Below are 16,268 nucleotides of genomic sequence, written 5' to 3' on the forward strand. Positions count from 1 at the left end.
CCTTTTATTTTTGGAGGAAGTGGCAGAAGCAGATCCCTCATGCTGATGTACGCAGGGGAGTTTTGCAGGAACACATTTGACCAAGTTGTGTGCAGAAGGAAATCTCCCACTGAAATTAATTTCTAACAATACAAAGATTTTGTGGGTTTTTAAGACGTTTCCATGTCTCACTGACACCAGGGGGACTCCCATCGAAAGTCTCAGCCAAGTTGAGCCTACAGGCCTTTGGTTCGGTTGTCTTTAATCTAGGCCTCTGCCCTAACCCACAACTGCTAAAAGGGCAAAATGGTGCCAGTTAGAGAAAAGTCCCAAGGAGCCCTTTCTCCAACTGCCACAAACGGCATCAATTTGAAAACAGAGATCATAACCGACGATACTCTCCGATTCCGTCCACTCCCTTCACTACAGATAAAAAGGTTCTTCCTGTCGACACCATGAGCAATCTGAAAACCAAAAGCCACAGCCCCCCCCCCCCCCCCCCCCCCCCCCCCCCCCGCCCGAGTCCTCTGCCCCCCATCCCCCCTCTCCCTGACGACCACCACAAATTTGCCAGCTTGGTCTCTCTCTGAAGGGTTGGAATGTCCTGTGCTGAAATGTTTTTCACTAATTCACTCATTACTTGCCAGACAGCACAGATTTATCAGCTAAAATGAGAACGGGAGTGTGGTTTCACTCCGGGAAGCTGCTGAAGTTGTAATGTTATTTAAATTGTAAATTGTTGACACCAATATGTCAACATGTCCTGCATATAATATAAATATGCAATATTACTTACTTTATATAGAGAATGCCGAGCATTTCTATGGGGGATATATTAATTAATATTGCTGTAATATATGCAGTGTCAGTAACTTTTTAGCATGCTGCAGGAACTTAAATCAGTAAAATCAGTTAACTGAAAATGAACTGAACAATTCTCACGGGCATTTTTCAATCATGATTTATATTCCAATCTTCATGACCACCGTTTAATATATACTCGCACTGGGTATACATGGAAAAAGCAAGAGAAAACATCAGGTTCAAGCTACAATCTGGAGACAAATATTTGATGCATACAGGTTAATTGTTGGAAAAGGCTTACTTAGGGTGTCAGCCTATGAAGAAAAACTTGTTTTGCTTACCCACTAACAGTTCATTTATACTTACATAAAATAGATGGGGTAGCCTCCCTCAAAATACCAGCAGTACTTCTTGGCATCAACGCACTGTGAGAGAGAGATGGAGAGAAAGAGAGAGAGAGAGGGAGGGAGTGAGAGAGAGCGAGAGGGAGAGAGAGAGGAGAGAGAGAGAGAGAAGTAGGGGAGAGAGTGTGAGAGGGGGGAGAGAGAGAGAGGGAGAGAGTGAGAGAGAGCGAGAGGGAGAGAGAAAGAGGAGAGAGATAGCGAGAGAGAGAGAGAGGGGGGAGAGAGAGAGAGAAGGAGAGAGATCGAGAGGGAGAGACAGAGGGATGGAGAGAGAGAGAGAGGGAGAGACAGAGGGATGGAGAGAGAGAGAGAGAGAGAGAGAGAGTAAGCATATAACGCAGGATGAAATTAAGACATTCAAATCGATGTGGAGGAGGCGCATTAATAATGCAGGGGCCAGAGCAGCAAATGGCCACGAAAGGCTTCCTCCAGGAGAGAGCTGAGGAGGGATCACACCCAATCAGGGCTCAGCTGCCAGGCCTTCTCTTAGTGTATTTATAACATGCAACAGCGCTGGGAAAAAAATCGCAATTTGTCTCCACAGAGAATCTGACTGCACACCTGCTACCTGCTATCTGCTATCTGCCTGCCCGGTCTGGGATGAGAACACGCATCAGATCATACACAGTAAAATGCCCAGTGTTAATTAAACTTTAAACGTGTTTAATTCAACACACATTTGAATTAAACACGTTAAATTAAACACATTTTAGAGTGGGAGCCAAATGTCATCTATTAAGTGTCGAATTAACACCGTGTAGGACATTTTACCGTGTAGGAAGGATAACAAAGCAATCGCAGGGCCTGGAAAAATGTTTTACAACCCATCTGAAAGGTTCTGAGGTCTTCAGTGCATTTCCACCGGTCTGGTAAAATCTATGCGTAAATCACAGAGGGGACTAGAGATAAAAACGCCTTCCCTCTGAGCCAATGCTTCTGAAGAGATATTATTGTCTGGACTGCGATGAAACATTAATATCCATCTGGCATATCATTGCCTATATGGAAATAGGGGGATTTACATTACATTACATTACAGACATTTAGCAGATGCTCTTATCCAGAGTGACTTACACAACTTTTTACATGGCACAGCTGGACATGTACCAAAGCAATGTCAGGTTAAGTACCTTGCTCAAGGGTACAACGGCAATGTCCTGCCTGGGAATGGCTCCTGGGACCTTCAGGTTACAAGACCAGCTCCTTACCCATCATGCTACAGTGCAGTAGAACGGGCACCTTGTTACCAGCAAATGACAGGTTTACGTCTCATCATGCATCTTTAATTTCTAACTGAGCAATAAAAGGGTTATGGCGCCCATGAGTCACTGCTGAGGTCAGAAAGAAAAATTAGACACATGACCAAAAAAAAAAAAATCTGCCATTATATCTATTTTTACAATTTATTTTAAAAATGGAAAAAATGACAAAAATGTGGGTCAGTCATTAATGATCCCAGAACCCCACAGCTGTTGCACCCCTAAGCAAGGCACTTCATCTGAATTGCCTCCAAAAAAAGCCCAAATACCTGCGATTATACTTACACACGCACACACACATACACATACACGCAAACACACACACACATACACATACACGCACACATACACACGCACACACACAAACACACACACACACGCATGCACACACACACACTATAATAGTGCATTGTGGGAGTTGTTCTTCGCACATCTGCATAAAAACTGCTGTGTGGTAAAGCGAGACATCATTATCACTGAGACACCCAGAGGTGTCCTCTTCCTGTCAGTCTGACAAAACAGCCTCTGGAGGGCAGGGGGCATGGCAGCTTGAGGCCTTCAGACACACACCTATCAGTCTCTGCACCGCGGACTGGTCGGTTTAACACAGAAACATTGGGTTGAGGGTTGAATGTAAAAAAATTCCGATAGAAGCCAATAGAAAAGTAAACGGCATCCAAGCAGAGCCAAAGTTGTCGGGGAGTTGTTGGCCCTAAAAAACAATTCTGAATACCAAAGGACAAAAGAATTTGGAACCACTGCTTTAAGGTGTGAGGTCACAAATGTGTGATTAGAGTATTCTTAACCGAACATTCTAACGCTGATGTAACAATACTGTACTGGTAATTGAAAGCAAGAACACCGACTTTTGAAAAAAGCTTTTCAAAAGACCTACTCTTCAAAAGGGTAAAGTGTGCAAAAAGGGAGTTGGATTTCATGGGAAGAAATGTCTACGTTTAGAGGCAAACTGCATAGAGTAATACTTGGGAATTTGACAACCTTAACCAATTTGCTGCCTGTGCAATGGCTCGGCTAGTTTCGTGGAGTTTGGAGACTTTAAATGAGGATCCAATTAAACTTTCCTCAGGGAAAAGTGTTGAAAAGTCACACTTGGGGGTCAGACAGTCTTTGTTCCTGAGACAAGCAGCTCACACAGGGACACAGGGATGCACAGCTACAGGGTTACTTCCCATGTTAAACTGGCTCTAAAATAAGACTCACTAATTGTTTTCTGTCCATGAGCGGTCATAGCATAATAATGTTTATTTAAATATGTTTCATTTTTACAGCTACAACCTGTGTTCAGGGTCAAAGTTTTGTTGTGAATATGGTACTATGCATTTGAACCTAAGCAAAGCTATAGCTTCATTAAAATGGATGAAATCTCCAAAAATACACAGTACTGTATGTCTTTTTTTTTTCTAAGCAACAACTAATTTACGCATCAACAAAGAAGGCATTTTTATTTAAATTCTGATTCAGGTGTCTATGTCTGGCAATATTTGTACAACATTTCATACTTTCTCAGTCTTACCACTTAAATCCAATGCATTGTGGGAAGAGGCAGCCGCGTTCTCCAACTCTATGGCGTTCCAAGGCCATTTGTGTTGGGCATCAAACCCAGGGGCATCCGGTGTCCTTGTTTCGGCTCTGTTGCTTGATGAGATAGACGGTGATGACGACGCTGCCAGCGTAGCACCGCATTTCTCATGCAAGCTAACGGCTACGAGGCTAATTGCGCATGTGCGTGCGTTCTCACGAGCGCCTCCGCGATATTAGCAGCGCAACGAAGGCTCGCTGGGACCGGAGAGCCGCGTGATTGGCTCCATCGCAGTCCTGGCACGCCGCGTTAGCTGCTACATAATGCAGGAGAGCCGCTCAATCTGCGGAACAAATGTAACCTCGGCTAATAAGATTTTCGCAACAGGCTGTAGAGACGGACGGGACTGTGTGTCGGACGCACTCGAACCTGCCTGTTCTGTGACAGAGCGGCGGTTTTGTCACAGTTTCTGGGCTGACTTTGCGTTTAAAAAAAAAAAAGGTGGTCATCTCGGGGCCCTCGTTCCTGTCAGTATTAGCGCTGGGGAAGGACGGGGGACAGAGGAAATTAGTTTCTTTGACCTCACTTCCTGGGACAGGCGAACGAACGCAGGTTTTGCCTCTGATGCTGATGGATGTGGTGCCCCTTTCCCGTGTCTTACCTGTGTATCATACCTGTATTCTACCTGCAGGCAGAGAATAAGGTGGGGGGGAGCGTGCCTCCTCACCTCGTCCAGGATCTGAAATTCTGACGTGGACGCACCTGGTGACAGTTGCACCAGGTGACAGTCCCACCAGGTGACAGTCGCACCAGGTGACAGGCGCACCAGGTGACAGTCCCACCAGGTTACAGTCGCACCAGGTGACAGTCCCACCAGGTGACAGTCGCACCAGGTGACAGGCGCACCAGGTGACAGTCGCACCAGGTGACAGTCACGCCGAGCGTGAGCCCGTTGTCACGGGCCAGCGTTGTTGGCTGTGAAACCGTGCGCGGCTGACAATAGAGCTAGTGTGTGTGGCGGAAGACACAGAGCATTCAGAGACGGCGGAAGGAGGCGCCTGGCGGTTGGTCTGGCGGCATGGGGCGGTGTGTGTGTGTGTGTGTGTGTGTGTGTTTGTGTGTGCATGTACATGCGCCACGCCGCGCCGCGAAGCCATGACAGCGGAAACAATGGTCACTCAGCACACACACAATGTCACTCCTGTCACACGGAGGAATGAAAACAGGCCAGGAAACACGAAGGCGGGAAAACAGGCCAGAGGGGATGCGTTGTTCTATCCACGCAAAACACCTATCCAATACAATGCGCCGTAAGCCAATTTTCATTTCTGACAGACTTTGTTACTGACTGAATTTTCTGATTTCCCATGAGCCACCCCCCTCCCCCCCACCCCATTGAAATGATCCTAGAATTGCCACTGTCTGTCAGGTGCTTCTCGGAAACTGGACACCAGCCTGAGATGAAGGACTCAGTGTGGAGCTCACGGATAGTCAGCTTTATTGCGAAACAGACTAATGTTTCAACGCAAGCCCTGTTTTCATCAGAGTCGCCGACACTCTCGATGTGGATGCTTGAGAACAGAGTAGAGGCAGGAGCTTGTTGCCGTCATGGAGAAGTGCACTCACAGGATGTGCCAAGGAAACAACTCACTACTCAATACCCATATACCCCCCCCCACTCACCCCACCCCCTCCCTCATTTACCCCACGCCCCCCCCCCCCATGCCATGACCAAAGCCCTGGCCAGGGTCTTCACTCACTGAGTGGTGTGCACTCACATGGTGTGCCAAGGAAACTACTCAATACCCCCCCCCCCCGTGCCCCCCCGTCGCAGACCCCCCCCCCCCCCGGTGTGGTGCACACTCAGAGGGCAACAATGGTCTGTTTGTCACCGTGCTGCCACAAGTAGAATGAACAATGCCCAGCGCTGGCATGGGAGCACGGGCCGCCGGAGGCGGGGGGAGTTTAGGGCCAGAGAGCCAAAAAAATCCCCAAAACCTTCCGCGTGGGTGCCAGCCCGGCTCTCAGCGGTCCGTTTCGGTAATACGGGACGACAGTCCGGAGAATGCGCCGACCCCCTTAACCCCCCCGTCCCGTCACTAAAGGGAGAAACATAAAAACGTGAGCGTCTGAACAGACGTGCTACGCTACGCTACGCTACATTTAAAGCTCAAACGAGGCGGTAACCTTTGCGTACGCTCTCGCTGTTCACGCAGATCTAGGTCACCATCCTTCCACCTCCCCAACCGTCAGTTCGCGGCTGAGGAGGCGGTGCTGCTGCGGCTTACGTAACGCTAGCCGCTAGGCGCTAGCCGCTAGCCTCCGAGGGCTTGAGTCACAGTCTCCGGTGAGCGCGGTCCCTCGGCGAAGGAGGAACTGACTCGGTGAACGGCAGCTCCGTGAACGGTTCGCTCTTCAAACTCCACCGCTACGACCGCCCGCTCCTTTCAATCTCTTTAGCGGCTCTCCCGGACCACCGTGTACCCTTACACACCCTTGTAATGCACTCCCATGGCAACAACACACGCTGCCAAACCCCCCCCCCCATAATCGAAATTGGGTAAACCGCAATTAAACCAGCACCACAGTGATGTACTGTACCTTAGTGGTACACCTGCTGCAGTTCAACTGTGCAATCTTTCGGTCCCTATGCAATGTGCCGTGACAAAACCACCAGTCCGCACTGCTGTTCTGGAGCTCTCCGCAGTAAAGTGTGCAGCAAAATGTCCAGTGTTAAATCAACTCTCACAGAGTACATACGGTCCCTTTTGGACTCGTATTTACTCTGTTAAGAGCTGAATTAACACTGGACATATTACAGTGTGCATTTCACGTTCCAGGACCCTACTCAACAGTTTGAGGCCCTGTGGCTCCAAGCAGCCTATTCTGCCAGTACCGCAGCTCGACTACAACCAGAGATTTCCACAAATTAAAAAAAAAACAATGTTATGCAGCTTGAAACTATGCCGACACATCGCATCACCACAGATACCTCCCATTAAAGCTGCACTTTGACCTCATATTCATTGTTTTATTTAAAATCCAATATAATCGAGTACAGAGACAAAAAAACAACAACACTTCTGCATTTAACTGTATTGGGAACTTTACTCAGATCCACATTTGAAAAGACAGTAGCCTGAAGGTTGTTAGCTATTTGCAAGGAGGAACAAAGCGATTTATCATTAGCTGCAAGGTGGCTACCATACACTGACTAATCAGAGCTCAATTAATGTGTCACTTCCGCCAGAGTCCGAAACAAACAAGGCATGCCATATCTCATTAATCAACTACGGACATTACGTAGCATAATTTATTAGAATTTGATTGGCCGATGCTCACAAAGCTTACTTTTTTTTTTTACTCATTTGTAAAACTTAATACTGTATTTAGATTTCCTGTGTAAGTCTCTCTCATAGGCACAAGAGTAATAACTTAACCAGGATGCCGACTGGCAACATTCTACCTTTGCTTCCAGCCAATCCTATCGCACCAGATTAATGACCGTAAGCCATTTGTCAACAGATGTCCTGGCTAATTAGGTCCAGCTCCACAGTTGAACTTGTAGCTATACCTCTTCCCATCTTTGAAGCTTGATCTGCACCCAAACTAATGCCACTGCCCTTTGTTCCTGCCTCTGTGCCATCTTCTGGACTGAGAAAAAGTTGCAGACAGTTTGTCACCTTTAACACAATGTTCGCAGGTTCACAGCACCGCGGTTTCTGAAGAATAACATCCGATTTCCTCCTCGGTATGTCAGACAGAGAAGGGATTTTGCGCACGTTTTTTTTTTTTTGCCGTGCAGTGTGTTGCCTCGGTAAATCGATTTTCCCAAAAAAACACAGCCACGCGGACTCTCAAAAACAAACCCAAAAGAGAGACCGCGACAACTGGTCCGCCTGCATACTGAGAAGGAAACGCGTCACGGGACACTTCAGGATACGACCTGAACGATGTTTTTAAAAAAAAATGGTTTCTGAATCGCACTTTTTCTAAAATGAGAATACCTGCTGATGCTCCAACTGCATCGTCAGATAGTTTTAACATGCAGTGTTACAAAGTGAAACACAAATAAGATCACTGTGCCGTTATCACTCACCATCTCAGGATAAAACAACAATAAAGAAGCCAAGTCCTCACTACCAAAGGCTATGAGTAATTAAGTGATCACTATAAATTAGTATATGAGGTAAAATTCAAACAACAACTTGCCTTAAACTTAACAATAAAACTTTTTTTTTTCTCATTTTGATTTTGATTTTCTGCTGTGTGGGCAATGTGACATCAAACTTTTCCCAGAGTACTGAAGTGTGTGTGTGTGTGAGAATGTGTGTTTGTGTGTGTGAGTGTTTGAAGATAGAAGGCTTATCTGAGAGTACTAAAGCAAATTGTTTATCGGTTTGTTTATTTATTGATATTCTGGAGGAGGAACCTCTGGGGACTCCCATCCCGTATGGTGTGTGTACAGTATGCGCGTGCGCGCGTGCGTGTGTGGCACTTCTTGTACTAAAGTAATTCGGTCGTAGGAATCAGCAGTGACAGGACTCTGCTGATTCAGGATAACCATATGGGGTGCGGTAGTGGGGCCGGTGGGATGACTAACAAAGAGCAAAGTAAATGCAACAAGAGCATATTACATAGGCTAGTCCTTTCACTGTTTGGATTGTTGTTGTACCGATTAACAAGATAGGCTACGTAAAATTCCACAGGACACATACCCAGTTGTTACATTAACGAGTTAACACTGTCCATGTGCTGAGGAAATTAGCAGTAAGTAATACCTTCTACGCGGACTGTCCCGTCTCTTCAAAGAGACCGTTACATTAGTTTATTATAAAGATGCTTCCGGGGGGAATCCTTAAAACGAGATCCAACTGGAGGCAGAATGTTGCCACACAAATCTATATTTGACATGCCAGTGCCTGTCGCCGAAAATGAGTTAATGAAGCAAAAAGAAATTTACCAAAACAAAATATATCGTTAATTTCAGTTTCTCAAGACATACTATGACACATAGCTATTTAAATAAAGATAACCCACAGCAGTATGCTTTTATCAAACTAAAACGCGAAAACTAAATACGTGAAACAATACTCACCTCCACAATTAACCAGAGAGCCAGGATGACACCACGCGCGCTGTTCTTCATTTCCCGTTTCTTATTCGGCAACTCCGTTCAAAAAAAGAAAGAAGTGCAGGTCCTGTGTCACTACGTAAATTTCATATTAAAAAGCAAAATAAATTGTAGCTACAAAACAGCGTCCTCCAGCACCCATCCGACCATGTTGTTCGGGGAAATGCGAACGGATTCGTTGAGCGAACGTGTCCTATAGCTGTCAGTGCGCGATAACGCTATTTGCTATTTTAAATAACCACGACAGTATTATTGTATTTCGGTCCAACCGCGCTTTGAAAAATATATTGTGATACACAGGCTACTACAATGGACGTTGAAACCATAGATTTGTTTTTCCCCGACAGAAAACGTGACAACTCGTAAGTCCCAACCACAAAGAAAGAAAGATGTATTATTTACAAATACACGCCCCTTGGTCGTGGCCGAGAATGATCTCCAAAGATGGAAAACAAGGCTGAGATCATAGGCAGATACGAACAAGCGTGGCTGAGGTGAACTCCAGGAAGTAACTCCAGGAATAAACTACCGCTTTGGTAATAACCTCATAATATTTATTTATTTATTTGTTTATTTGTCTTTTGCTTTTAAGGACTATTCAGAACTTTAAATAAAGTCAGCGCAAGCGAGGAGTTATGAACTAAACCAAAATTAAACGCAGTTGAGCGACACACAAATTGCAGGACTTCGGGCAGGGATTAATTTAAAGGACTTCTGCAATTTAGCATAATAATAATAATAATAATAATAATAATAATAATTGCAGCAATAATAAAAATAGGCTGTTGTTGCTATTACGATTGAACTTTGTTTTGCGTTGTTCTAGCGTCTAGATTATTTATTTACATTTATTCCCCAGATTTACGTCGGCGAAGGGGTTAAGTTATCTAGGCTTATTATGCATGCACTCTACCCTGACCTACCGTTACACGGTAACGCATAACGCGATCCTGGGAATGAGAAAACATATCTAAAGATGGCCCGGCCAGGAGAGCGCGAGACGGGGGCGGGAGGGCAGAGAGGGAGGGAGAGAATGATTCATTCAGACCCTATTTCCTCTGCGTAATTGATATCAAGAGTTCCGTCTTTTCATTAACCCTACGGGTACCCACACTGGACAAAAAGGACGAATAGTGGCACGGGGGCCGACTCGCAGGTTAGCCCTAAATTATTTTTTAAAACCCCCCAACTCCTATGCTATTTTGGCGGTCAGCCTTTGAATGACGTCAGCTGTAAGAGAAGCCGACTGTAAGCTTCTTGGTCCGGTCTTAGTTTTTCACACGGGTGTTAATACAAAATCGTTTGCCTTCAACCGTGAAAATGTTCTTTTTTCCTGGCCCTGTAAGACGAGCGTTTTCATTTTACATCTATGTATCATAAATGGGTAGTACTGTCGTGTCACAGCAATAAGGTTCGTATCCTGGCCTGGGCCTTTCTGCATGGATGTTCTCCCCGTGTCCGCATGGGTTTCCTCTGGGTACTCTGGTTTCCTCCCACAATCAAAAGACATGCAGGTAGGCTAATTGGAGACCCTAAATTGTCTATAGGTGAGTGAATGGTGTGTGTGCCCATGCGTTAGATTGGTGACCTGTCCAGGTCTCTCGCCCAGTGCACGCTGGGATAGGCTCTGACCTATAAGCGGGTATACATAATCGATAGATAGATGGATGGATATTTCCTAAACATTAATACAATGTGCAAGATGTTAGAATAATCTACAAAATGTTCATGTTGTTTTGAACCCATGAACTGATGGGTGTTGTGGGATCTGTCGCTAACAGTAAATAATTATTATTAGTTGGCTTAGTAGTCACCCTTGGCCAGGGGAGTGACACAACCTATGGTTTTCAGATTAAGTATATAGCTGAGTGTACTCTACAGAAACAAAGAAGGTTGGATTAAGGAAACACCCAGCCTAGGATTTAAACCTGCAATCATCCCTGACCAGGAAACCACTCCCCAGTCTCAAAAGCTGTGCAATGTAAAACAACTGAATACGAGCAATTTCAGAGTATCTGGTGGTGGAGGCAGGGGTACCACCAGGGATTTGTGGCCCCATTAAAATGATGTCTAATTGAGTCCCACCACCTCAAGCATTACAGCACAATTTTTTGAGGGCCCCTGACAGTCAGGGCTCTTGGATCCCCCCCCCCCCCCACACCCCATACAGCACCCCTGGGTGGTGGCATGCTCCAGTTCATCTTGAAGGCTGATGAACAGAACATGTGAAAAATATTTTTGTTTATTCATTTATTTTTCATTTCATTTATTTTAAGGGGCGACATAGCTCAGGAGGTAAGACCGATTGTCTGGCAGTCGGAGGGTTGCCGGTTCAAACCCCGCCCTGGGCGTGTCGAAGTGTCCTTGAGCAAGACACCTAACCCCTAACCCCTAACTGCTCTGGCGAATGAGAGGCATCAATTGTAAAGCGCTTTGGATAAAAGCGCTATATAAATGCAGTCCATTTACCATTTACCATATTTTTAATGTGCCCCACAACACATTTGTGGTAAAACTCCGTGTGACTATAAGAGGCTAACCATAACCTTTCACGGAGTTCTGATGGGGTGGATCCTGCAACTGTCTGCATTATTTATTCACTTTGAAAACACCCACATCCAGGAAGAGATGCTCTGTTTCTGTTGGCCGAATTTCCCGTGCGCAAGACAGATTTTTCTAGAAGCGGTTTTGGGCTTAGCGTCTTACGCAAGGGCACAGAAGACAACTTCCGCGCTTTAGATCAATGCAGCTCCCTTCCTAGTCCATTCCCAGGGAAGATGCCCCAGTGATGGATCTTTCACGTTATGAGTGCCCAATGCTTTCTGACTGAATATTTTAACGAAGGACTCAAAATGTTATCTGAAAAACTATTTTTTTAAAAATACTGGACCTTCTCTTACTGATGGGATATTTATTACACTCACACTGGATGAAATGAACACCTAATCCGGATGAATTAGAAGTGTATAGGACGTTTCACAGAAGTGTACTCTCATCACGCCCCCAAAAGAAAAGCAGACTTTATTTTTCAGCGCTGACAGGCAGTCAGACGGATGTGGTTCTCAATACCGCACAGTTGCAAAACATTCTACTGGATCAGCAGTATGTAAGTCTTAGGTCTTCCGTATACCGCGTAATCACGTTTGGCGTTGTAGGAAAGCTGATGTCATGGGGAACAAGATGATGATGATGTCATAAATGATTCGTCACAGCGGGTGCCGAAAAAACAAACACCAATCAGAAGTGGACGGTGGGTAACGCCAGTCACCTGTGAGTCCCAATCCCCCCATAATTCGAACCCTGTGTGTGTATGTCTGTGCGGGTGTGTATGTCTGCGTGTGTGTGTGTGTGATGTAACTGTGAGCAACAACACTGTAAGCTCAGAAAAATCCCCTGGAACAGGGTGGATCTGCCGGAAAAAAAATAATGTTTTGTTTTTCTCTTCATCGCATTGGTTTGTAAGTGCAGAAATTGCCCTGACATAATTACCACAAACTGTGATTTCACTCAGAGGCTGGGAGAGGAAAATGCAGTTAAGATCTGAAATTGGAAATGAAAACCAGAGTGGCCTATAATCATTCAGAGTAGCGCTGATTACACTTCTTATGCAGACAGGTACTCTGATACATTGATGAACTGTGCATTCCTGCCTCTCGCCCAGTGCATGCTGGGATAGGCTCCATTACCCTGCAACTCTGATCAGGATAAGCAGTCACAGAGAATGGATGGTTAGATGAATGGATGGATGGATGTAGACAGGTATGGGCCTGAGAAATTTGGTTCCTTCACCCGTTCCTTGTACCTGCTTAACCCCACATTAGCCTAACTATTTCATCATGCAGGGGCCACCACTGACGTTTGGGGGACAATTTATGAATTAGCATCCACGGTGATATGCTTCACATATATTTAAATGATATATTTGAGAGAGTAAGAGACAGAGAGACAGAGAGAGAGACAAAAAGTGAGACAGAGGATGAGACAATGACAGAGAGAGAGAGAGAAGGTGAGAGAGAGAGAGTGATAAAGGAGGGGAAAAAAAAACAGAGAGAGAACAGTGACAAAGAAACGAGGGTGTACACACCACATGAAAATCCGACCATCACACCATATTGTGTCCGTATGGTGATATTGGTCTTTCCTCGCCAGAGGGCATTCACTGTCCCAAATAAGCAGCTGCTGTGGGATGATGGACAGGCAATGCACTATCCGCCCCCCGGATCCAGTGAAGCAAAGATGGCTAAATGAGACCTGCTAGATCAGTGTCAATCACAGAAAAGTTACAGCACCCTGGAATGGCCTATTTTGAGCTTCACTCAAAATACACAGTAAATACATATCAGGGGTGTTCACCCTAGCGAGTCAACAGTAGCTAATAACATTAATATATTTGTCTTTAGATCAATCGACAGATCTGCATATTCCTCTGATTACATGTCACTAGTGAGATAGGAAGGTAATGTTAGCTATAGCTGGTCAACAGTAGCTAATAACGTTAATATAGCTGTCTTTAGCGTTGAGGCTTATCAATTTAATTTCCTGTTTTTTGAGGCTTTTGGATAACACAAACATTACTTAAAATATAGCTTGTTTGTGATTAATAGACAGTCATATCTGATGAACAAAGCCTTTACCGGTATCCTAGAGAAACAACCCAGCACCAAATGCACCTGTCATGTGTTACAGTAGATTATCATGTAAAAACATTATTCCCTGTTTCATAAAATGTACATATGCCCATGACTCATTGACTTTTAGAGTAACAATATATTAATATTTACCAAATGCAAAATAAAACATTGGATTGTCACCTGTTAAAGCAAATTCATATCAGATCTGTTATACGAGACTACAAATGGAATATATTTTTGAATTATTAATATTGTTTTAATGGTGTGACTAATGGTTCCTGTCAGCCTTGTTCTCTTGAGGTTTGTGAACACAGGCATAATGTTGCAATTAAGCAGCCTTAACCCCAATGCTGTTAAAGAGGGATTATGACAGATATTGACAATGCATTTCAGAAAAAAAAAAAAAATTTCAGTTTCAAAACTTGCCACATACCCTTTGATATCTGGCCTTGTGGGCGTAGGCGGGATTGCTTTTGTCTGAGGCAAAGTTAATCCCATGCATCTGAAAAAGAAAAAGGCCTCTTTAACCTCTGGTCTTATAATGATTTCAAAATTGTGAGTGCCGCCTTTCGTCCCTCTCAGTCCAAGATTGCAGAACGCCCTTTTCGTGACACGTTAATTGAACCCATAAATATGGTAAATGTGTTTCTGAACTATTCACTTCTCCACTCCGAAACTGTGCAAAGTCCCCTGTTGTCATGGTAATAAAAAAAGCCGATTGGAACCCAGCGGAGATGTGGTAAGGACACGGGTCTGTGTATTTAAATCAGGGGGAAGAACGACCAACTGGAGAACAATGCTCTGCTTCCGAATTTTCAGCCCGCAGCTTTACAGGCGAAATTAAAAGTGGAGTCGGTTTCCAGCGGCTCGCGCAATTCAGAGCTTTAACGCACTTTCACTTCACTTCGGAGTCATTTCCCAAAGGAAGGGAGCCCTTCGGTGGCACGAAGAATGCAAATGAGCGATCTCCTGGTTGCCATAGCAATGACTGTGCATAGGAAGAGGGAGGAAGTAAGAAAGGCTCGGGTGGTGGTGGTGTGGTGGGGGGATGGGGGGGGGGGGGGGGGGGGGGGCGCTATATTGTTTCATTCCAGCAATTACGAAAGCTAAATTACAGTAGAGGCAAGAGGATATTTCCCCGAGTGATGAGCGCAACCCTCAATCTGCGAACATCTGCTAAGTGCTAACCGAAGAGTTTGCAGAGCAGTGGCAATTTAATATATACTTCTAATTAAATTGACCACTTACCTGGCTTCAGTACAACATGAAAGCAATCTTAACCTATCAGAGAGCTTTTATACTGATGTTTTGGTATGCGCGGGGGGTTCGAGCTCAGAAAGCCTTGAAGCTTTATCCTTTTGTGTTCGTTCTTTTTGGCAGAAAGCTAAAAACGCTGACCAACGAAATGGCTCACTTTCGCAGAGGCTGGATGAGTTCTGAGAATAAAGGAAGTTCAAAACAAAAATATGAGCCTTATTACTGTAATCGTGTGCATATCCATGCTCTCTGGAAAAAAAAAGTAATGAAAGCACTGCCATCGTTGCACTAAGAAAAAAATAAAATACAGCCATTTGACACAGCATCAATATGCGTCCTTTGCAGATTTAATCTAGTTCTGTAATTCAAATGAGTGTCAAATGGCTCCCAAATGGGGAAAGCCAAGAGGAACTAATTAACAGCCTGGCACACACACAAACTACCCATTTTAATGGAAGGAAGAGTAAGCTATGTGTGCTTTCCAACAGAAAAAAAAAGTTGAAGATGATGCTCATTTTAAGGTGGCCCCATTCTCACGGTCTCAACACAATTTGCGAAGAGAGTGTAAGCACTTCTGTCTGAACTGCCACATTTGCTGTAATTTCTAAAATATGATGTTCAAGACTGCAACTTTCAGGAATGTCAATGAAAAAACTCCAGTGAAAGGCTGAAAATTAATGTACAGACAGTACGAACAACCATGGCTTAACCCTTCTATTCCGTTTGGGGTCAATTTGATCCCATTCAGTGTTTGACATCTCTTAAAAACCAGTTAACCTTATGGACCAGCACTAACCTAACTCACCTTAGGTTTCCAGTTATAAAACCTGAATTGTTCTCAGTGGATTTTAAAAACAAAACAGAAATCTCGAGTTTCATACTTCATAATTGCTTGCTTAATTCCCAGGTACTATTGGTATAAGCAAAATGCACCATTATCTTCAGAATACCCAACAGGCTCATGAAAAACACCACATAGCCGAGTCAGGAAAAGGGGCGTGGCTCTCAGTGACGTACTGATTTGAAACGGTCATGGCGGTTTTGCACCCGAAAAAAAAAAAAAAAAAAAAAAAAAAAAAAGTTTTATTTGTTCAGATGAGCCTGTGATTGACAGCATCTGGTAGCCCCGCCCATACTTTGTGGTTTGTGAAGCCCCTCCTTCCTCCTCACTAATACAACAGTGCTGTTCGTTCATTCAGAGTAGTCTGAATCGTATCTAAATCAGCCATTGGCGCGTGGACATAAAGCTCGCCAAATAAA

The 16,268-nt window shown here is 44.6% G+C and overlaps 1 protein-coding gene across 3 annotated transcripts in view; it reads right to left on the bottom strand.

Annotated features, from left to right (window-relative positions):
- The window catches only part of LOC118234044 (vesicular, overexpressed in cancer, prosurvival protein 1-like), a 32,046-nt gene extending 17,335 nt beyond the window's left edge, over positions 1–14,711 (bottom strand). The window contains exons 1-2 of one of the 3 annotated variants that reach the window (XM_035430332.1): positions 7,561–7,788; positions 1,150–1,208 (exon numbers count right to left, since the gene is read on the bottom strand). In XM_035430332.1, the coding sequence (XP_035286223.1) occupies positions 1,150–1,208; positions 7,561–7,632 (131 nt within the window). In that variant the 5' untranslated portion in view covers positions 7,633–7,788. Of the gene's footprint in view, positions 1–1,149; positions 1,209–7,560; positions 7,789–9,084; positions 10,386–14,184 lie in introns of those variants that run through there. The other 2 variants (XM_035430333.1, XM_035430335.1) reach the window with 2 other exon arrangements.
- Between the last annotated feature and the right edge of the window lie 1,557 nt (positions 14,712–16,268).

This window comes from Anguilla anguilla, chromosome 8 (genome assembly GCF_013347855.1).
Source record: "Anguilla anguilla isolate fAngAng1 chromosome 8, fAngAng1.pri, whole genome shotgun sequence".
NCBI classification, from domain to species: domain Eukaryota; kingdom Metazoa; phylum Chordata; class Actinopteri; order Anguilliformes; family Anguillidae; genus Anguilla; species Anguilla anguilla.